Source organism: Lutra lutra, chromosome 15 (genome assembly GCF_902655055.1).
Source record: "Lutra lutra chromosome 15, mLutLut1.2, whole genome shotgun sequence".
NCBI lineage: Eukaryota > Metazoa > Chordata > Mammalia > Carnivora > Mustelidae > Lutra > Lutra lutra.
In genome coordinates, this window is record NC_062292.1 from 67,763,859 (window position 1) to 67,784,885 (window position 21,027).

The 21,027-nt window shown below is 63.3% G+C and overlaps 1 protein-coding gene across 1 annotated transcript; it reads left to right on the top strand.

The window, feature by feature from the left end:
* The first annotated feature begins 4,895 nt into the window (after positions 1 to 4,895).
* On the top strand, positions 4,896 to 9,330 carry CRABP2 (cellular retinoic acid binding protein 2). Its single transcript, XM_047704432.1, has 4 exons — positions 4,896 to 5,108; positions 7,990 to 8,168; positions 8,301 to 8,417; positions 8,840 to 9,330. Exons 1-4 carry the CDS (start codon positions 5,039 to 5,041, stop codon positions 8,888 to 8,890), a joined length of 417 nt encoding a protein of 138 aa, XP_047560388.1. The 5' UTR covers positions 4,896 to 5,038; the 3' UTR covers positions 8,891 to 9,330.
* Positions 9,331 to 21,027: the final 11,697 nt, after the last annotated feature.

Below are 21,027 nucleotides of genomic sequence, written 5' to 3' on the forward strand. Positions count from 1 at the left end.
CATCTCAATGGGGAGAGGGCTTCCTGGACCCCCGGCTCTTCTTCAGTTTCCCATCATCAAAGAGTGGGAGAGGAGGCATCTGGGAGATGGCTTGGGATCCCCAGAACAGGTCTTGGGCTAGGTTGCAGGCTGTCCTTCTTTTCCAGGGCTGGCCACTGTCCCCAGGTACCCTGCAAACCCAGGGGTTCAGCCTGCCAAACTTGTCACGGTTCCAGCCATCCCTTTCCTGCCCTGGGCTGCCAGGGGTTAAGGGACCAGGGCTGGGCAGAGGGTAGGAGTGACAGAGGGGTCTGGCCCTAGTCGCTGGCTCATAAAAGCCAAGAGGAGTTTAACCGGGTCATGGTGCTGCCTGACTTCTCCATCCAGCAATGCCGTCTGGGGGAGGGTGGGGGCGGGGGAGGCAGTCCCTCAGGAGGGGAAATGGGGGCCACCTCTGGCCAGGATCAGAGTAGATGCTGGCGGTTGCTGTCAGCAGTGCCGGCCACACTGGCTCCCCCTCTCCACCTTGGAGGTTCTCTAAAAAGCAGGACCGCAGAGTCGGGCTTGCTGGACATCGGTGCCTGTCTCCATGGCGAGCTGGGAAAACGGGGCAGCGGTGTGAGTGGGGAGAGGCGTGGCTCTCTGCCAGGCCAGCAGGAAGCACCAGTCGGGGCTCTGGAACACAGGCAGGGGACAAAGAAGCACACACCCGGGGTTGAAGAGCAAGGGCAGGGGCCTTCTGTGCTCTGCGCGGCCCCCGGAAGAGGCCAGCAGAGCTGGGGGCCTCTCGCAGGGGACAAGACTCGGTCTGGACACGTCCTCAGCCCGTGCGTCCACACCTCCTCCCTCCTGCCTGCCCGGCCCAGCCCTGAGGAGAGCGTTGGCAGCTGGGAACCAGGTAGCAGAGCCAAAAACAACAGAGGAGCCGCCTGGCTGCCTGGGTGCTGCCCGGCCCCTGGCCTGCGCGGTGATTTCTCCCAGAGCCCACAGCCCTCCTCCCACCGGAGCCTCTGACCCTGCCTGGCCACACCTGCCTCCTTCACCATGGCCTGGGGCTGGCGCTGGAGGTCCCTGCCGTCCCTTCCTTCCCAGTCCAGCTGCCCCGTTGGGTCACTCAGGATTCTCAGCCCACACCTTCCCTGGCTTGGGGTTGGGGCCGAGGGGGGGGCCCTCTGCTGGCTTTCCAGGTCTCAGACTCCGTCTCCCAGCGGGCAGAGAGCCCTCATTCCCTGCTGTAACAGCAATCTGACGTGGGGAGAAAAGGGCTGGGTCCCCGAGCCCAGGCACACAGACAAGAATGGAACATTCCCCTCTGTACTGAGGGTCAGACCAGACCATGAGGCAGACTGCTTGAGTTCACACTGTGCGGCGGGAAATCCTGCCGGCTTGGGGACCAGGGGTCACCACTGTCCTGCCCCAGCCACTCCTAGCTCTTACTCTACTCTTGCTGAACAGCGCCCCCCTCCCATGGCTCCCTGGCCCTGCAGAACTTCTGCCCAGTCTGCTGTCCCTCTGCTGAGTGGAGAGACCCATGTCCTGCCTCACCTGGGTTCAATTTCTGACCGTCTCCCGGCCAACAGCAGATGCGGTAACACTGCTGGGGCGAGGCTCTTCTCCAGTGCTGAACTTGGCCATGGAATCTCCTTGGCCCCGCTGGGGGAGAGGAGGGAGGGGTTCACGACTCTCCCACTTTCTCCATTCCCCAGCTGGGCAGGTGGTCCCCTCCTGCCCCATCCTCAGGGCAGTGGCGGAGGGGGAGGTGGGCAACCCTCTGGCATGCACACACTCGTGCACACTCATGCTCACACCCCTCCACCCAGCCAGAAGTGTGCCCCCCTCCATTCCTTCTGCTGCAAAGCCAGCCACTTTCCTCCCAGCCTCACTGCCATGGGAACAAAGCCCCAGAAGGTTCCTTGCCTAGCTCTCAGGCCTGTTTCCTCCCCACTCCACCCCGCTCTGCCTCTGCTCCCCCAGCTTCTCTCACCAACTCTGCACCCTTCCCCAGTCGCCAAATCCCTGGGGCAGCCCCCGACAGGGGTATGACCGAGGTTCCTAGAAAGGGAGAATGGCTTGCCTGGGGCTGACCTGCATCAGGTTTGGTCCTAATGAAAAGGCCAGCGACACTAGGAAATTCCTTCTCATTGATCCTGGTGGGGAAATTGAAACCAGTTGTTTGCGACTGAGTGACTGACAGGGGCTAAGCCCTCCTTGTCGCCTGGCTCCACGCCTGCTCCCTGCCCCTAGGCTCCCCCATCCTCCACTGTTAGCCCCCTTTCCCATCCCCCAATCCTCTTGTCCCACCCACAGTGTCCCCCCCCATCCCCTTCCCTGCATCTTCCCTAAGCCCCCTCCGCTTGCCTGCCCCCAGGCTCCAGTGGGCAACCAGGGCTTCTGGAAGCTGAGACCTGCTTCCCAGCACTCTGCCCCAGACCCTCTACCCACCTCCCTCTGATAGGGTTGGGGTGCAGGGTCTGGAGCTCAGGCCCAGAGCTGCCAAACCACAAACACTCACATCTGGAAAAAATTCCCCTTCCCAGCCCCACTTCCCTTTGTCTTACTTCTGTCTCTTTGGAACTTCTGGCCGCCAGGCCAGTGGGGGGAGTGAGGAAGTGAAGAGAGGGGAGTGGGCCCAGGCCTCCCTGCCCCCACCCCAGGGAGCCCCTCTTCCAGCCTCCTCAGGATTCTCAGCCAGACCACACCCCCCGCAGCCCCCCCTTCCCCCGTCTGCTCCTGTAGGTCTGGCCTCCTGATGACCGTCCTTTGGGTGAGGCTTTAACATCCTGAGTCACCAGGCTTGTGGGGGGACAGGGCCTGCGCTGGCCCTTCTCTCTTGCAGGAGGAAAGGTCGCCGCTGAGCAGGGGACTGGACCCTCTGGGCTGGGGACTCAAGAAGCTGATGTGAAGAGGAGGTGGGCAGACTGACCTGGGTGGAAAGGCAGGCAGGGAAGGCGGAAGGGGGTGCGGGAGTAGCCGCCTTGTTCCCTCCCCCAAGCCTCTCCTCATCCCTTGGCTGGGAGCCTGATTCCACTGTCAGAACCTAATCCCCTCCGTTTACCTACAGCAGTGAGAACCAGCCTGTGGGGGAGGAACACAGGCCCTAAGCACCCCCCAAGGACCACCCCCTTCCCTCCACCACCTCCGCTTTTGTCTGTCTGTCCTCGAAGAGCTCCGACCTGCTGCCCTCCTACTTCCAGAAGCCCGGGCCATCCCCAACCCCAGATGAGCCCTCCCGCACAAACCCTGAACCCTAAAGCAGCTGAAGCACCCAGCTCCCTTCTGGAAGCCTGAGAGCTGATGGGCTCTCTGCGCGGGGCCCATCCAGTCGCTGTTTCACAGCCGCTCTGTCCCGCCCGCGCAGGCACAGCCCAGCTGCTCTACCGTTTCCCGGACATAGGCGTTACTGGTTACTCCGAGATTGCCCGCTTCACAGCCCGGGGGCTCCAGCCCTCTCCAGCCTTTGGTGAAGCCACCAGCCACCACCCCCCCACCGTTTGGCTCTATTCCTCCGACCCCTCCCTAGCCAAGGCCCCCAGCCCTCCAGACGGTTGCGCGGCCCTAACGAAAACGGGTTCAGGAGCTCAGTGAGCCTGTCCTCTGCTCCACCCACGGCCACGCTGGCAGGGAGGGGCCAGCTCCGGGATCAGATGTGGGGTTTTTCCTCCCCGCCTCGCAGGGAGCTGGGAGCGCGGCCCCGGGACAGTGGCGGGGGGGGGGGGGGGGTGCGGGCCGCGGGGCCACGTGCAGGCCGTCGCCGAGGGCACCTGGGCCGCAACATTCCCTGAGCGCCCGCCCGCCCGGTCCGCCTCCGCCGCTCTGCGGTTTGCAGCCTGGCATCTCCCGGCCCGTCTCCGGGGCTCCCCGCTTGACCTCCATCTGCTTCAGGCCCCCAGCCCTCCGCAAAGGGGTCTCGGCGGGGAGCTGGGCCCTGCCCCCTCCTTGGATCTCGCGCTTGGAAGCCGCCAGCGGAGGGCGGGCGCTCCTTCCGCCGTCGGACGGCGCGGGGTGGTGACACCTGAGACCCCGCTCCACCCCTTCCCGGGGCACCCGGTCCCCCTCCGACACGGGCGGCAGCGCGGCGCGCCGGGCTCCGCGCCTCGCGTCCCCGCCCCCCTCCCCGCCGCCTGCTGCGATCCCCCGGGGGTTCGGGGAGCCGCGCGACCGAGAAAGCGCCTTAATAAAGAGCTCGTGTCAAGTGATTGGCTGTGACCTCTGCCCTCCCCGGCCTCGCGCCCGGGGCTCCTGCTTAACCCTTGGATGCCCGCCCGACCCATTAAGAGGAAGAAGACTCCCGGCGCCCGCTTCCTGAGCCCCCCGCAGCCGCAGCCCTGAACCCCCGGGAGGCCGGCGCGGGCAGGGGGTCCGCTCCCTCCCACCCCCCCCCGAGCCGCTCCAGCAGGGGGCGCCGTTGCCCCACTTGGGTGCCCCTGGCCTCCCCGGGCGGTCCCAGACTCGGGGCGCGCACGCTGCGCCCAGTTCGGGCCGCGGTGGAGCCGAGCCCCGCCGCCAGCCTCGTCCCCAGCGCCCGCTCCGAGCAGGGCTCGCCCGCGGCTGGTGTCGCCGGGTGTCCGGCGGGTGTCCGGCGCCAAGGAGTCGAGCGGAGGGAGTGAGGTTGGGGAGGGGCGGGGAGCACGCCGGCCGCGACCCTGGGGACGTGAGACCTGAGCGTCTGCGCCCCGGCCCTGGCGTCGCCTCCCCAGCCACCCCTCGCGCGGGAGCCCGCCGCCTCGGCCCCCCGCGCGCGCCGGACCCGCCCACGGGGGACCAGTTCCTGAGGCGGGGGAGCCGGGGCTCAGGGCCCCCCAGGTGGGGTGGGGGCGGGGCGGGAGGCGGGGCAGCTCTCCCTCTCTCTCCGGGTCTCTCTCGGCAGGGGCGGGCCCGCTCCGGGTATAAAGGCTGCCCGCGCAGGAGCCCGAGCCAGCTCTGGGGTTGTCCTGCGACGTTCCTGTCCTGAGTCTCACGACCAGGCGGAGGCCACCGCGACATCTCTTCTGCCGAAAAGACTCAGCGTGCAGTGCTCCAACCAAAGCGTCTAAGAGGACCCGCCACCCGCGCCTCCATCATGCCCGACTTCTCCGGCAACTGGAAGATCATCCGATCCGAAAACTTCGAGGATTTGCTCAAAGTGCTGGGTAAGGAGGTCTTGGAGCTCCCGGGGAGCGGAGGGCGGCGCGGGAGTCCTCGGAGGTGGGCGCGAGGAAGAAAGGAGGGCGGGAATCGAGGCGCAGGAGGCTGGGTGTCTGCATCCCCAAGAAAAGGGGCCGAAGAGGGGCGAACGCTCCCTGGGTGGGGGGGGGGGGCGGGGGGCGGCTCAGGGCCGGGACCTTTAGGTCCTTTCTCCGGCGGGGGACCCCCACCGCACCCCCATGCCAGCTCCTGCAGTGGCCCGCCTGTGAATTAAGTAGAAACCAGAAGCACGAGGTCGGTATCCCTGGGGATGGGGCTGGGGAGCTCTGGGCAGTTCAGAAGCTGCAAACCTGCCGCCGGGCTGGGGGCCTGGGTCCTTACTCGGTGGAGCCCCTCAGAGGCGTCCTAGCCTCTGCGCCCCCACCCACCCAGTAGCCCAGGCCCTGGGGCAGGTTCCTTATCCCTCGGCCCAGCTCCACCCACCAGGTGCTCTGCCACCCTGGCTCCCACGGTTGCCCCTTCCCTCCCCCTTTGGCACTTTTCCCGCTGTGCCCCCACTCTCCATCTGTGACACAAATATTTCCTTTCAGGGGGCAGCTCCAGAATCCTCAGGCACTCTGGATAATTATCACTTTCTGAGATTTCAACAAATGGCTTCGTGTGAAACCCCAACCTCCCATTTCCAAAAATCCCAGTTCTCCTCTCCCTCCCTCCCCAGAGACCTGCTGCAGCCCCTATGGGTGTGTTGGTTAAAGGTGGGGGAACCTTAAACCCACTCTAACTGCCTTTCCCAACTCTGGGTGCCCTCTGGTGTGTGTGGGGGAGGGGCAGAGAGCGGGACTTCGAGGAGGGGCTCTGGGAAGGGAGGAAAGTGAGTTAAGGGCCTCAGCAATTGGGAAGCCCCCACCGCCACCGCAGGAGCCTGCAGCCTGAGGGTAAGCATGGCCTCGATCTCTGGACTGAACAGGGTAGGGACTGAACAAAGTAGTAAGGTACACCTTGTGCAGAGCTGGGTGTGCGGGTGAGTCTGGACCCTGGAAGGGCCTAGGATGCCATGTTTCCATCATCCCTTGCCATTAGTTCTTGCGCATAAACCACAAGACTTCTTCGAGCCCTGTCTTTCCACTCCGCCTTTGCAGCTAAATGCCAAAACATTTTCCCTTCAGAAAGCCTAGATACCATTCCCTCCCCTCCTCTGGATTCTGGCCCCTCTCCCCAGGGGATGAAGCAGGAGGTGGCCAGGCACACCCACAGGCCCAGCTGGAGAGGAAGAGCCAAAGCCCAACCCCGTCGTCTGTCTGTCTTTTGCCTGTTTGTCCTCCCTGCGGGGTCTCTCAGAGCCACGTGCCTTCCTCGGGCCCTGCTGGGGGCAGATTGAAAACAGACCCACTAGACAAACAGCCCTGGCTGGAATGGCATCTCCTCAGAGCCCAGCCCAGTGCCTGCAGGGACCTCGGCCCTTCCTTGCCTCTTCTGCCCTCGTGGAGCATCCCTGCCCCCGGGAGGAATGCTCGGGTCTTCGGGAAATAGCCCTTGTGCCCACTGCAGCAGGCAGGGTGCGTGTGCTCGTGCTGCTCTTGTAGCAGGAGAGACAGGAGTTAGACAGTGGCAGGTGGACTGCAGGGGAGGTGGGGTAGGGGTGTCTCCTCTGCCAAGGCCCCTGGGTCTGAAAACCTCTCCCTGAACCCAAGAGATCAACAGCGCAGAAGGGGGCTCTTGGGGGCGTTCTCCTGCTCTCCCACTTCCTTCGTTCTGGAACAGAGTGGGTCTGCTTCGATGCCAAGGGAAAAGAGGTTTTGTTTGTCTAGGAGCTCAGGTCTGGAGGAGGGCCAGGGAGTCCCGCTTGCCCCTTCATCCCACCCATGGCTTCCCTGAAGGTCTCTGCTCCAGTTCAGGGGGGACGGAGGTCCCTGGGCAGGTGCAGTGGGGTGATGGTGCTTAGGCCTGGCCCCGGCCAGAAAGACCTGCCTGGGAGCCTGTCTTTCTGCTCTCCTGGCTTCCCCACCCTTCCTCATGACTGGGGACCAAAGAGGAGAGGCCCAGTTTGGGGAAGAATATGGGGGACAGCCCCAGGGGCTCCAGATCCACAGAGGCTGAACAAGAAGACCCAACCACCCGAGGTCAAGGTGATCCTAGAGTAGGGAACATGTTGGGCGGGGGGAGCAGGGTCCCTGTCTGTCCCTCGCGGGGAGAAGGGCACGGGAGCCCCCCAGGAGGTCTGGCAAGGAAGGGTCTGATACAGGGAACTTTGTCTGAGCCTCAGATCTGGCTTTTTCTTTGGTTTCCTTTTCCAGTGAAAATAATAGCTGGATTCAGAAGAGTTGTGCCCAGAGCTGTGTTTCTGGGTCCCACGCGTGCCACCCGTTTGCCCAGGGTCACCTGGCCAGCAGGGGAGGCTGAGCCCAGGGGACATCAGGGTCCAGTGGAGCCTCTGGCTTCCCTGGGCTGGGGCCACTCTGTAGAGGGGAATAGCCGCCCCAGCTGGTCACTGCCGAGGGGGACAGGGATGGGGCAAAGGAAGGCCCAGCTAGCCCCAGCTGGGGTTGGGGGGGGAAGTGCGGCAGGAAGGAAAGCGGGCCCTACTTCCAGGACGAGAGTGGTGAGGCCCGGCCAGGGCGGGTCTGGCCTGTACTTGGCCCTGGGTGAAGACACAGTGACTCTGATGGGTCCACGCCCGCAGAGGGTCCCAAGCAGGGTGGACGCAGAGCCCCAACTGAAGTGAATCGGGCCACGGCGAGGAGGCCTGCCGGATGCGGGCGACTGGGAGAGCGCGGAGTCCGGGCCTGCCGCTCCGTGAGGTGCAGCCGCTCTGCAGAGCCTCGTGTGGGGAGGGGCAAGCGGGGGCCTGGAGCGCCCCTGAAGGCCAGCCTCCCCCATTCCCTGCAGGGGTGAATGTGATGCTGAGGAAGATCGCCGTGGCTGCGGCGTCCAAGCCAGCTGTGGAGATCAAACAGGAGGGAGATACTTTCTACATCAAAACCTCCACCACGGTGCGCACCACGGAGATCAACTTCACGATCGGAGAAGAGTTTGAGGAGCAGACTGTGGACGGGAGGCCCTGTAAGGTGGGTCCCTGGGGCTCACGGCGTCCGTGGCCGTTTTCCAGTCTTGTCCTGGATTCTCGGCTCCGCTCCCCGTGGTGAAGGCCCTTCTCCTGCGCTGCCGTGGGCCCCGCTCATGTGGCCTCTCTCTTGCAGAGCCTGGTGAAGTGGGAGAGCGAGAACAAAATGGTCTGCGAGCAGAGGCTTCTGAAGGGAGAGGGCCCCAAGACCTCCTGGACCAGGGAGCTGACCAATGACGGGGAGCTGGTCCTGGTGAGGCCTGTCCCCTGCCGGCCCAGAACCACGTTCGGGGGTTTTCTGGAACAGTCCAGGGCACAGGGGGTTCAAGACCAACTGCACTGGTCTCCCCAGGGAGCTGCTGGGCCGGACGAAGCCATCCCCGTCCCACACAGTGTCGCTCTGTGGCCAGGACACGGTCTTCCGTGTGGAGCAAAGGACACGCACTGCGAGGTCCAGCAGTCCTCTGGTCGACGACCCTCCTGGCCTGGGGAGGAGGGTGGAGGACAGACCCCTGAGGCTCCATTGCCATCCTCCCTCCTGTGACACCCGGGCATGTGGGGCCAGCTCCTGCCTGTTGGTCCTGAATCTAGAAGGAGGTTTGGTCTCCGAAGCCACAGGACCGCAGGCCTTGAGACCTATGAGTTAACAATGACTTGTGACTTGTGTCCTTCTAGACCATGACGGCGGATGATGTCGTGTGCACCAGGGTATACGTCCGAGAGTGAGCAGCGGCGGTGGGTCCAAGAGCTAGCTGCTGCAGCGCCCCTGCCCATGCGCCCGCTCTCCCAGGCTCCCTGCCCCTCCCCTTCCTTCTAGGCTAGCTCTCCCCTCACGCCCTCACTCCCCCTCACCCCCTCACTCCCCCTCACCCCCTCGCTCCCCCTCACTTCTGGGGACGCTGCAATGCCTCCAGCCAGGCTCTGCCTTGGGGGGACCCCCCATCTCCCCTCCCCCAACAAAGAGGGGTGGATAGCAACCCCCACTTCCAGAATCACTCCCCTCCCCAGCCAACAGCCCCGAACAAGCCCAGAGCACAGCCTCTGTTTCTGTGAGGGGACCTGAGGGCCCCAGTGGGAAAGATGACCCTCTGGCTTCCGCTCTTTGTCCCTGTAGCCTACACAGTGTAGGATATTTATTGGTTAATTTTATTAAAATATTTTAAAAAATACAGGTCGTCTCTGGCTCCTTGGGAAGAGGAGTTCCACTTTGCCTCTGAAGTGCTGTGTGGGAGGCCAGGGTGTCCGCAGCAGGGGGCACTGGGCTCCAGGGAGGGAGGGGCCTTCCCTCACCCCACTCCCCCCCCCACCCCCTACAGCCTCCTGCATGGTGACGCTGGCTTCCAAGGCTGGTCCTGGACCTCTGAGCGGGCGCGCCGGGCCCTGAGGAGCCGACTCCCACCTTCTCCCACACTTTTCCTCCAATTGTTCCTTCTCTCCTCCAACTCCAGTCCGTGGGCTACCCCGGGCCTGGCCTTGGCCTCCCACACGGTTCCAGATGAGCTCACCGACACCCACGGACCGGGTCTCCTGATGAGACTCTGGTTCTGCAAGGCGACTCTCTCGGCCTTGAGACCTACACGCCCCTGTGCCAGCTCTCCGCCACCCCACGCCTCCATGCTCAGGTCAAGGCTCTATGCGTCTTCCCAAGCTCCATGGCCATCTCCCTAGTGCCTGCCCCCCTTCCGTAAGCCGAGGCCCCCAACCGGGACTTCTCCCGGCCGCCCTGGTCTCCTACCGCAGGGCCTTCTAATGGGCCTGCCTGGCCCACTCCCCGTCTTCACGGCTTCGTGGGGCCAAGTGAGTACAAGCGTCAGGAGAGGTCCTGTCCTGGTTCTGTCACTGGCTCACTCTGTGATGCCGGACAAGCTACTGAGGCCCAAGCCTCCGTTCTGTAGTCTAATGGCTTGTGTGCTGGGGAGTGTCAGTTCGGGCTGGCAGGACCCAGCCAGGGTGGACGGTGGCTTCCCCCGCCCGCTGTCCCGCTCATGTCCACTTCCCTTGTGCGCTGGCCACCTTTGGCCACCTTTGGCCCATCAGTGACTTCAGTGCTCCGAGCCCACGTATCCCCCAGCAACACACAGAGCGCTCCCCTTAGCCAAGGCATCGAAGCAGCGAAATCAGGCTCATGAGGTCCACAGCACTTAGCAATAGGAAGGTCCTTCCTCTGTGAGCCTAATTTCCAAAATGCTGAGAGGGGCAGGAAGGGGTCCTCAGACCAGAAACTGTATTACGTCAGAGCCTATTCAAAAACAATAGAGCAGGGGCGCCTGCGGGGCTCCGTGGGTGAAGCCTCTGCCTTCCGCTCGGGTCATGATCTCAGGGTCCTCGGATCGAGCCCCGCATCGGGCTCCCTGCTCAGTGGGGAGTCTGCTTCCCGCCCCCCACCCCGTCTCTGCCTGCCTCTCCGCCAACTTGTGATTTCTCTGTCAAATAAACAAAATCTTAAAAAGAAAAAAAAAAAGAAAATTATAAGAAAAAAAGAACAGAACAAGCTCACCTTAGCGGTGGCCCCTCTGTGCAGATGACAGTGCAGACCGGTGTCAGCAGATGTTCCAGACACGGCCCCTCGCCCTCCCTGCGTGGGCCGCTCCCCTGCACGTGCCCCCCTCGCCCAGAGGTGCCCAGTGCTTCTCGCCTAGCCGGAAGCGGCCTCTCCCGCCAGCAGTGCTGATGCCCGCGTCGTGCTTCACAGCCTGCGTGCGGCAGTGAGCCTCCCCTCCCTGCGAGAGCGGGGTGCCCGGGGGCCAGGGCGACCGGCTCTTGCCCCAGGAGAGGCCCAGGAGAGGCCATGTGCTGCTGCTGGGGGCGGAGGTCAGGGCCAAGGAGTGGGGGGACGCTGTTCAGAGCCCAGGGCGAGCCGGTCCCTTCTCTGAGTGTGGGGCGGGGGAGATGGTGGGCCGTTTCCTGTGTGTGGCCGCCTCGGGCCTCCTGACAGTCTCCTGGGAGCTGGCTCCGTGCTGGATGCGGGGAGGCAGAAATGCATCCCAGGGACAAGATCCCTGCCCTCCTGAGGCCTGCGGGAGGCCACAGCTTGTTCATGGGAAGAGATGGAGACACCATCAATGCTCCCATCGATTCCTGAGGGTGCCCCTGTGCAGTGGCTTGAGGGGAAGGGGGCAGAGGGAGGGAGAAAGCACCGCGGAGGCAGACTGGGGGCGGGCAGCCATGTGGGGAGAGCAGGTGTTTTAGAGAACAAAGAACTCAGGGGGGCCTGATAGTGGGGTGAAGCAGAGGGGAAGGTGCTCTAGGTGAAGGCCCCAAGGAGAGTTTGGGGCTGCCCGGGGTCTGGGGAAGGTGCTAAGACAGTGGGGCCCTCAGGGGCTGGGGTTTGCCTAACGAACGTAAAGGGCCTGAGGGCCACAGTCCCTATTTGCTTATTGGCTTCCAAGAGCAGTGACAAGCCATGGAAGGATTTGAAGGGGACAACATCTCACCCGTTCATGGGGAGTCCCCTCTGGCTGCCAGGTGAAGACATGGAGAAAATCAGGGGGAGGGGAGGGGAGGGAGAGCAAGTAGGTGGCCGGGGAGGGGCTGGGGCGGAGGGTGAAGAATGCAGACCTGGAGACTCATGAGGCAGCAATGGGGGGTGTCTTGGGTTGGTCTCTGCTTCCGGTTCTGGGGGGGCTGTTTTCAGAAACAGAGAAGTAAATCTGGGCTTTCTGGAGGCCTGGTTTTGTTTTTTTTTTTTAAATATTTTATTTATTTATTTGACAGAGAGATCACAAGCAGGCAGAGAGGCAGGCAGAGAGAAAGCGGGGGCGGGGGGAAGCAGGCTCCCTGCTGAGCAGAGAGCCTGATGTGGGGCTCGATGTGGGGCTCGATGTGGGGCTCGATGTGGGGCTCGATGTGGGGCTCGATGTGGGGCTCGATCCCAGGACCCTGAGATCATGACCTGAGCCGAAGGCAGAGGCTTTAACCCACTGAGCCACCCAGGAGGCCGGTTTTGTTTGACTCCGGAATCCTCAGCCGGAGGCCCAGCTCGTCTCCTCTGCCTCGCCTCCTCCCCTCCCACCGGTTCCTGACCTCTGCACCCCGACAGCCCTCCAGGCTGCGGACTCCTCAGCTCGCCTTCCCACCTTAGCTTGACTCCCGCGCCCTCCCTGGAGGAACTTCACGCAAGCTCTCCAGGACCCTTCTCGGCCTCTGTGACTCTTGTTTTTCTGACCAGTTTGTCTCTAGAGTCAAGTTGCTGAGGAGAGAGGAGACCAATGTGTCTGTTTCCCAAGAAGTCCCGGAGCGGGGGACAGGGTGTCCCCCATCAGACTGGGGGCTCCCGGAGGGTGGGGGCTGGGTATCCCCATCAGACGGGGGCTCCCTAAAGGCCACGGCTGCGTGTCTGCCCTGAGACTGGGGCTCCCTGAGGGCCAGGCCCTTCCCTGGCTTGGCTTCTCCTGTACTTCCCCGCCCTCCAGCCTGAGATGACAGGGAAGTTACCGTCCTGGGCCTGGGAGATGGGATCGGGGAGGGGCCGCCTCACCCATCTGGCCCAGCCAGGCCCAACCCATGAGAAAGTCCCTCCAGCTTTTCCCCTCCCGTCCCAAGGCCCTCTTCCTCCTCATCCGTTACCTGGGTCTTCATTACTCAGCCGGGCTTTTAGGAGAAAAGGCACAGGTGCCCCCGTTCCCTGCTTGCGTCCCCCAGATTCTGTGGGTAGAGCCTTCTCTCCACAGGCTTCTCAGATTTCTACCATGGAGGGGGCAGCAGAGGGCCCGGCTGCCAAGCCTCGAGCCTCCTCTGTCTGGGCACCACCGAGGGCAGGGAGGGCAGGAGAGTGAGAGCCAGAGAAGGTAGGAGGGCAGGGGCAAGGGAGGGAGTCCGTGGGAAGCTCCCCTGGGGTAGGGTGACTGCCATGCACAGCAGGGGCCTGACCCACCCTGCACCGCCTGCCTCGACATCTGATGTCGTAGGGAAACTGAGGTCCACACAGACACTCTGCAAGGGGCAGGAGCGTAGGGCTGACACGGACCTAGTGACTCCAAACCAGGAGATTCGGGGCCCAGCCAGACAGAAGAGGACAAAGCCTGTGGGAGCCGGGGCCCTGGGCCCCCAGATCCCAAGCGGCCCCCCGCCCGTGTGCAGCAAGAAGAGCCAAGCCTCTGGACCCCCCAGGATGCTGAGAAAGGGAGAGGCGGGGAGGAGCCTGGCCGAGGGGACGCAGGGGTCAGGGAGGAGGGGGAATTCAGCAGGGGAGGGAACTGAGGGCCCCAGGGGTGGGAGTCAGAGGAGGGGGTCGTGCTGGTCAGGCCCTCTGACCTGAGGTCCCGACAAAGGGCCGCCACAGGCACAAGATGGATGGGACTGGGGAGGCCAGGCCCTTTGTGGTGGGGGATGAAAGGGAGCGGGCTCTGAGGAAGGCCCCTCCGGTCCCCCCCACCACTCCTGTTTGGCTCCCCTGCCCCTCCCCCCGTGACCTCAGGAGCCTTGGAGTGTTGGGGGGGTAGGAGAGGCAGGGAAGAGCAGGTCCAACCAGGCATTTCCCCTGGCTGGGCCAGCCGCACCTGAGAAAGATGGGGGGCAGGCGGGAGAGTGGGGCCCTGGGGGGCCCTCCGGTGTGTACGGAAGTGGATTGGTGTAACATGTAGGGTCTGCGCCCACGCTGGCGAGGCCCCCCCAGAGCTGGCTGACACTGTGGTACGAGCGGGTCCCAAGGGTCCCCCCGGGGGCCCTCCCTGCTCCTGCAGGCCTGCTGCCCTCCTGACCTCTTGGATTCTTCCTGTCCCTGTCCCCCTTGGCGCTGCCAGTCGAGAAACCAGTTCTGTGCCTAGTCTGGATAAGGATCTCTGGGCTGGGTGCTTCCCAGGCTGCAGCGGGAACCTGGCAGGCCGACAGCACCCTCCCCCCAGGGTCTCCCCGCTCTTGGCGGCTGCCCAACTCGCCCCTCCTCACCATCTCTGTCACCTTGCCCTTCCCAGCCTCCTTCCCCTCCCAGCAGCCTTGGGCGGGGAAGGGGGCCTGGCTTGCCTTCTCCCTCAGGTGTCCCAGAGGCTGGGTCCTTGTCCTCCTGCCCCCTCCCCGCCGCCCCCTTTTCCTCCGGCCCCCCGCAGGGCCCTGACAATCGCTCCCCACAGCAGGGTCAGCTCGTAGGCATGTAAGGGGGTAGGGTGAGACAGGCTTGACCCCACTTAACCCCAGGCCATGGTCTCCTCCTGAACCATCACTCAAGTCCCAAGACATTCCGGTCCCCTTCTCACCACCCCCCAACTGGGCCAACTGGAAGGGACTTTCAAAGGCCATCTCCTCCATTCTCCTGCCACATCCCCAAATGTCTGCCTTTTCTCTGCCCCTGCCCAGCACCCCAGAAACCTCAGACCACTCCCAGCACCTCTGCCTCCACCTCACCCTCCAGGGGCTTGGCCAGCCTCTCCCCGCTGCCCCCAGGGAGCTGGCGGGGCTTGCAGGGGGCGTGGGAGATCAGGAGGCAGGGAGGAAGGCCATTCGGAGACCTGGGGGCCTCCAGAGGAGATGGGACTCCGGCCTGAGCCCTCACCCCCACCCCTGGAGCGGAACAGGTGTGCGGAGCCAGGCTGGGACTCAAGCCGGTGACTCAGGCCCAGCAGACAGCTGCTCTGAACTCAGCAACCAGCCCTCCCTTCCGCAGCCCGAGGTGAGGTGCAATCTTAGAAGCTGGGAATTCTAGAAGCTGAGCGCAGAGTCCCAGAAGGAAGCGCCCTCAGGGATCCTGCCTCTCCTTTGTCAGAGGAAACTGAGGACCAGAAAGGGGTGTGGCCTGCTGGGGGCGGGCGTTGCTCAGGCAGCAGGGAAATCCCTGGTCCCACAAAAGGGGCCGCTTGAGTCCAGTACCAACGAGCTGGGTCCCCGGACGGACGCATGAGCTGGGCCCCTCCACACCCTTCTGCTCTCCAGTGAGGGGAGTGGGTTCTTCAGGGTTAAGAGGACGCTACAGTCTCCGCAGTCTGTTTTCCGTCTTTCCCCCTGCATTGGGGCAAGCAGGTGCCCCTCACTGGGCCCCTCTTCTCTCTTTCTGGGCCCCAGATTATGAGGGCCCGACAGGTGCCAGGGCCCTTCAGTCTCAGGTGGAGGATTATAAGCTAAGGTTTCAGCAGGAGCCTAAAGGCAAGGGTATCCCGGGCTCAGCCTAGAGCAGCCTGGGGAGAGAGAGCCATCGTCCCCTGGCTGGCATAGCACGGAGCCGGACACCTAGCCCCCAACCATGTCGGCCCTCCCAGGGATGTGTCTGAGCACCAGGAAGCCTGGGGGGCCTCCCCCTACCTGGGTGACACACAGGGAAGGTGGTATCACGGTTCCCAGGGGCCAGGCCAGGCCCTTTGCGGACGGGCAGCGTTTATCCCCCTGGCAAACATTTTCAGAGCTCAGCTCTGTGCAGACCCTGCGGTGGGGATAAACCCCCAGCCACTAAGGAAGTAGTCTCTGACCCCCGCTAGGTGCCCACCCCGTCCTTCCACAGGACCCCTCGACTCCAGAGCCAGGGGGGGCCTCGGAGCTCACTGTGCAGGACAGGGTACCGAGGAGGACGGCCCTCCCCTGCCCCTGCGGCCTCTTCCCCGCCCTGCAGAGGCTCAACTTTTCACATAAGCTTTCCTGGGATTGTCTCTTCTGTCATCACAGCTCCTGACGCAGAACCAGCCGGGGACTGTGGAAATGCACAGGCAGAAAGGTGAGGTCATCCCTTCAGCCACCTGCCTCAGGACTAGAGCGTGGGCCACAGCCCAGCTGAGCCGGGGGACTCCCCGGAGGATGCCCAGAAGGAGAGAGTCACCCTCCCCAGCCCTCTCTGGCTCCCACCTGCCCTTTGCCCCTCTCCACAGGGAAGTCCTTCCTCAGGGCTGACTTAAGTGCCTCGTGCTGCGGTGCTGCCGAGTCAGTTCCTCATGGAAGGACCCAGAGGACACGCTCCGGTCACAGGTGGCTTCAGGGACCAGGCAGGCAAGTGTGTGGGCACACCCGGGTGGGGACGCTGCCGCCACTTCCCTCACCTTTCTTCCCTTGTTCTCCACCCCTCTCTCCCGGCCCTCCCCTCGCCTCAGCCCCCCACTGGAGCTCCTGGCTGGGAGCCAGCATTGTTCTGCCCGGTTCCCTGCTCCCCTCCTCCTCTCCTCCTTCCCTCCCTGCCCTCTGGTGGTGGCCACTCCTGGGCACCCCCTGCCTGCCCCACTGCGGGCCGGGCTGGGGGCTGCGTGGGAGCAGGAAGGCAGGTCCCAGGCTCTGCTTCCTCCTCACGCTGCCTCTGCGGACGGAGCGGGCCGGGAAGCTTGGGTTACTTGGGCCCCCTGGTTATTTTTAATGCCAGCAGCTCACAAGATAAATATACCTCCCCCTCCCCCCCAGCTGCCCCGACGATGAGTCCCTCCTTCTCTGCCACTCACCCAGGTTCCTCAGACCAGGCTCTCCTCTAAGGTCTTCCCCTCACATGCCCTCCTGGTAGGTCCCCCTGGCCCCGGACTCCCAGCAGGGAGACAGCAAAGCCCCAAACCCCATAGATGAGCGGGGAGGTGTCCTGACTCCTCCTAAGGCCATTTTGAGACTGGCTCAAAATGGCCTTAGGAGGAGTCAGGACACCTCCCCGCTCATCTATGGGGTTTGGGCTGGGGCAGGCTTCCCAGAGCCCCAGGGAGGGGTTGCTGGACAGGAGCTGCTCCAGCAGGTTGGGCCTCGGGGCCCCTCTCCTACTTGGCCAGGGGCAGGGGGTGGGATGGGGGCTGGTGGAGGCCCCCCACCCCCGCTGCCCCTCTCTCACCCCACTCCGCTCCTGTCTGGTCCCACAGCGCAAGCAAGTTCTGCCTGCAACTAACTTCTAGGCTCTTGCTTTGGTCCATAGAACATTCTGGGCAGGAAGCACAACCTCTCCAGGGATGGCAGAAGAGGGAGCCTGGAATCAGGACAGTGGCTGCTCATTCCTAGACTGCTGGAGTACCCAGCCTGAGGAAGCCCCCAGGGTCCTTAGGACAGACCCCCAGCAAATGAGCCAGCAGGTGGCAGGTGGCGGGTCAGACACCAGCAAGAGGGCACTCTCTCCCTTGGTGACAGCCGCTGCAGTCCCGAAGCACCCCGTCCGGGCTGACCTCTGGCCCCACAGCTTCTGCCTCGCAGGCCTTTCCTGGACCCACAGAAGAAAAGTCTGGGCCCTTTTACCCAAGAGCTCCCAGATGCCCAGGATGACCCCGTCCTCTGTATTTACTTTCAAATGCTCCATGCACTCTGTTCATCAAGAATTCTGTTACAGGGGCGCCTGGGGGCTCAGTGGGTTAAGCCTCTGCCTTCGGCTCAGGTCATGATCTCAGGGTCTTGGGATGGAGCCCCACATCGGGCTCTCTGCTCAGCGGGGACCCTGCCCCCCCCCAGCCTGTCTCTGACTACTCGTGATCTCTCTCTGTCAAATAAATTAATAAAATCTTAAAGAAAAAAAAAGAATTCTGTTACACACAGGGCCTACCCCTCCACGCCCTGCATCTCTGTCCTTCTTCCCAGAGGGGCCCACTGTCCTTTCCAGCGTCTGTTTGCTTTCCGGAGATGCTGCGTGTGCGCCCGTGTCGGTGGGACGCGCTGTTCTGCCGGGATGCGACCGTGAGGGTTCTGCCCCGGCTCTTCCTGCTCCACGACAGGCTCCTGGGCTTCAGCGGTACGGCGGTGCCCCCACGGTGGGGTCCGGTGAGCACAGCCCGGGAAAGGCAAACACCAGCGCCTGGAGGGTGCGGAGCCGCGGGACCTGCTCTAGCCCCACTGCTGGGGACAGGATGCGCACGCCCACTCCTGAGAGCCGTGTTTGGTTCCGTGAGGGCGTGCGATCCCTTCCCAGACGGCCTCGCAGGCCAGGAGGCCTGGGCACGGGTGCTCCGGTGGCGCTGGGTACCAGGACCCACATCCCCACCCCCTCACTCACGGCACTCTCATCCATGAGCTCCTGGGAAGGACCACGCGCAGGGCACTTGCCCAGGGCGGGCCGAAACAAACCATCTGGGTTCAGGCCCAGAGGTATCACCGTCGCACCTCAGACGAGAAGCTGAGACTCGGAGAGTTTAGGGTCTCTGGAGGACTCCCACTCGGGTGTGCCTCGAGAGCCGGTGGTCTGCACAGCCTCCCCTGCAGCCTTGCCCCACTGCTCCAGGCATGCGGTGAAGGGGGTGTCTGTGCCCTCCATCAGGGGGGTGCCCAGCCCACACTCAGCCCCGGCTGTGGTCTGTGAGGCAGCAAACGCCCATCAGGGGCTCTGCGTGGGGAGGCCCTGGTGGCCCAGCCCGCATCGCCGATCCCAGCTCCAGCGCCCTCCAGCAGCTCCCCTGTCCTTCTCTGTCCACTTCTCCCAAAGCTAGGCGAGCCGGTGGTGGAGGGGAGGGAGACTCAACTCTAACCAGGCCACAGGGACTTGTGTCCCAAGTCGGTCACCTCCTGGCTCCATGTGGCCTACGGTGGCTCCATGTGGCCTATGGTGGCCCCAAGTCAGTTGACAGGAGAAGCATGAGGGACGGCAGAGACTAGACTTCTCTGTGCGTCCCTCTCTCTGACTCGTGCTGTGACCCCAACGGCTTCATGCCCAGAGTCTGACAGTCCAGATTCTGACCGCGTGGTCTTGGACGGGTCACTCACCCTCTCGGAGCCATCTCCTCCAGTGGAAACCAGGCACCATCACAACACTATTACCTGCCTCACTCCCTAAATCTTAGTTTTCAGACATTCAGTTCTGGCGGGAGGATGGAGGCTTCTTGAGGCAACAGCGGCCCCTGGTGCCACACCCCACTACAGGCGGCGGACCGGCCGGTGGGGAGCCGGGAGCCAGGAGCCGGAAGGCTGCCTCTCTGTGGGGTGCTCACCGAACCCCTGGCCCGGAGTGCCCACAGACGGAAGGGGACAGCACGTCTCGTCTCTGTACCTTCTCTCCGGGAGCGGCCCGTCCATGCTCATGGTCCCCCCACCTGTCCCCCCGTCCACCCCACCTTAGTCCTCTCCAGTGACCTTCCTAAGACACAAGTCTGAACAGGTTACCCCGGGACTGAGGTTAAAACCCTTCCATGGCTCCTCGCTGCCTTGAGGGCAGAGGCCCCACTTTAACCCCACAGCACCCTGCTCTGCCCGCCTGTCTATGGGTCCCACGGTTTGGCCCCCTTTGTCCAATATGGCCAGAAGCTCCGGGACGGGTGCCCACAGGGGTCCTCCGTGATTCCCTCACAATATTCAGAGCACGCGGTGCCCCCAGCATTCGTGAGGGGGGCTCGGGAGTGCTGTTCCAGTACATTCATGAGAAAACCAAGACCCAGAGCGGTACACTGACGCCTCCAAGTGGCCTAGAGGGATAGGGCTCTTTGTGCAGTGCTCTTTCCACCCTACCTGCTGTCTGTGCGTCAGCCGCCTGGCCAGGATGGAGGCTGGGAAGGCCCCCTGCCCTGCTGCGGAGGAGAGACCCCCATGTCAGGCCCAGCCGGCTGGCTGGAAGGAGGGGGACAGGGAGGCAAAGGGAGGGGCCGGTATCTCCCTCTGCAATCCCTTCAGGACCTCTGGCAGACGCCCTCCGAGCTTCTTTGTGGGAGGGGGAAACGGGGCTGAGTGCTGCTTAGACAGTGTTGTAGTCAGCCCCCTTCAGGCGTGGACACCCCCCACCCCGGGAGGGCTTATGGCCCCATGGCGGCTCCTTTCATGGCATCTGCTTGGCACACCCACACCTCACCTGTCCCTCCCTGGGGCGCCCTCTGTCCCCGCCATCCCCATCCAGAGTCTGTTTCCCTAACTCAGCCAGGCCCAGAGGGAGATGAGCACACTCCTGGCCCAGCGTGCCCTTCAGGCAGCACACCCCCCCCGAAGACTGGTCACCTCGGGAGCCCGCACCCTCTCACCTTGGGGAGGCATGCCACTTCTCCTCTGAGCCGAGGAGGGAGAAGCTACAGCCTGCCTTCCGGAGCGGCACCCCAGCACATGTGGATGGGGCACAGAGACCTTTCTAGCGGCTCTGGGATGCTCCTCTGGGGGGTGTGGGGCTCAGAGGCTCCCTCTTCTAGCTCTGGAGCTTCGCTGGGACAGGAGCAGACTGAGAAAGCCTCCATCGAACATTACTCTAGGTTCTCTTGCTGCCCGGACTTCTTCCTCTGGGATCAATTCCAACCCCTCAAAGTCCCTCTGAAAACACAGTGTCCAGAACTATTCTCCACGTACTGAGGGCAACGGGGCTCTCACCTCTGGTCTGGACACCCCGAGTCCATTAACCACTCACTGGGTTGGGCAGCCATTTCCCAGCACTGGTTCACGACAAGCTGTGGTCCGCTAAGACCCTCGGACTGTCTTCAGCGGAGATGCTCTCCTCTTCACTGGTCCCTTCTTACTCCTGCTGACTTTGAAACCAAAAGCAGATTTCTACATTTATCCTCATTAAACGTCATTGGGTCCATTTTTTCCTATTTGGTCAAATTCTAACTCTCGGCTCCTGCATGAGACTTAGATCAGACAAATAAGGTCTACGCTTTCCTTCTGCTCTTCAGCAAACGTCCGTGGCTGTCAATCTCTGGGGATGGCCACTGAACTCTATCTGCCCTCTGGAGTGTCATGTGGCCCATGTGGCCTGGGCCCCGGGGACAAAAGTGCAGCCGAAAGCCTCACAAAAGCCCCAGGAATCCAGTACAACCCCAGGGCAGGGGAGAGGAGGCCATTTGGCTCTCCAGGCACCCTCTGAGTGCCCGCTGGCCCCCACGGAGGGCCTTCTTCCCCTGAACATGTCATCGCTTCAAGTATCACTTACCTGTTGGCAGTCGGCTGAGCATTTCTGCAGCTCCACCCCTGACAACTGGGCTGGAGGATGCCCTCCTCCAGAAGGCCCGCCGCATGGCTCCCACCCCAGTGATTTCTCGGCTTCCAGAATGCAGAATCCTCAAAGGTTTTGCGGATTGGGTCCCAGAGCGCCA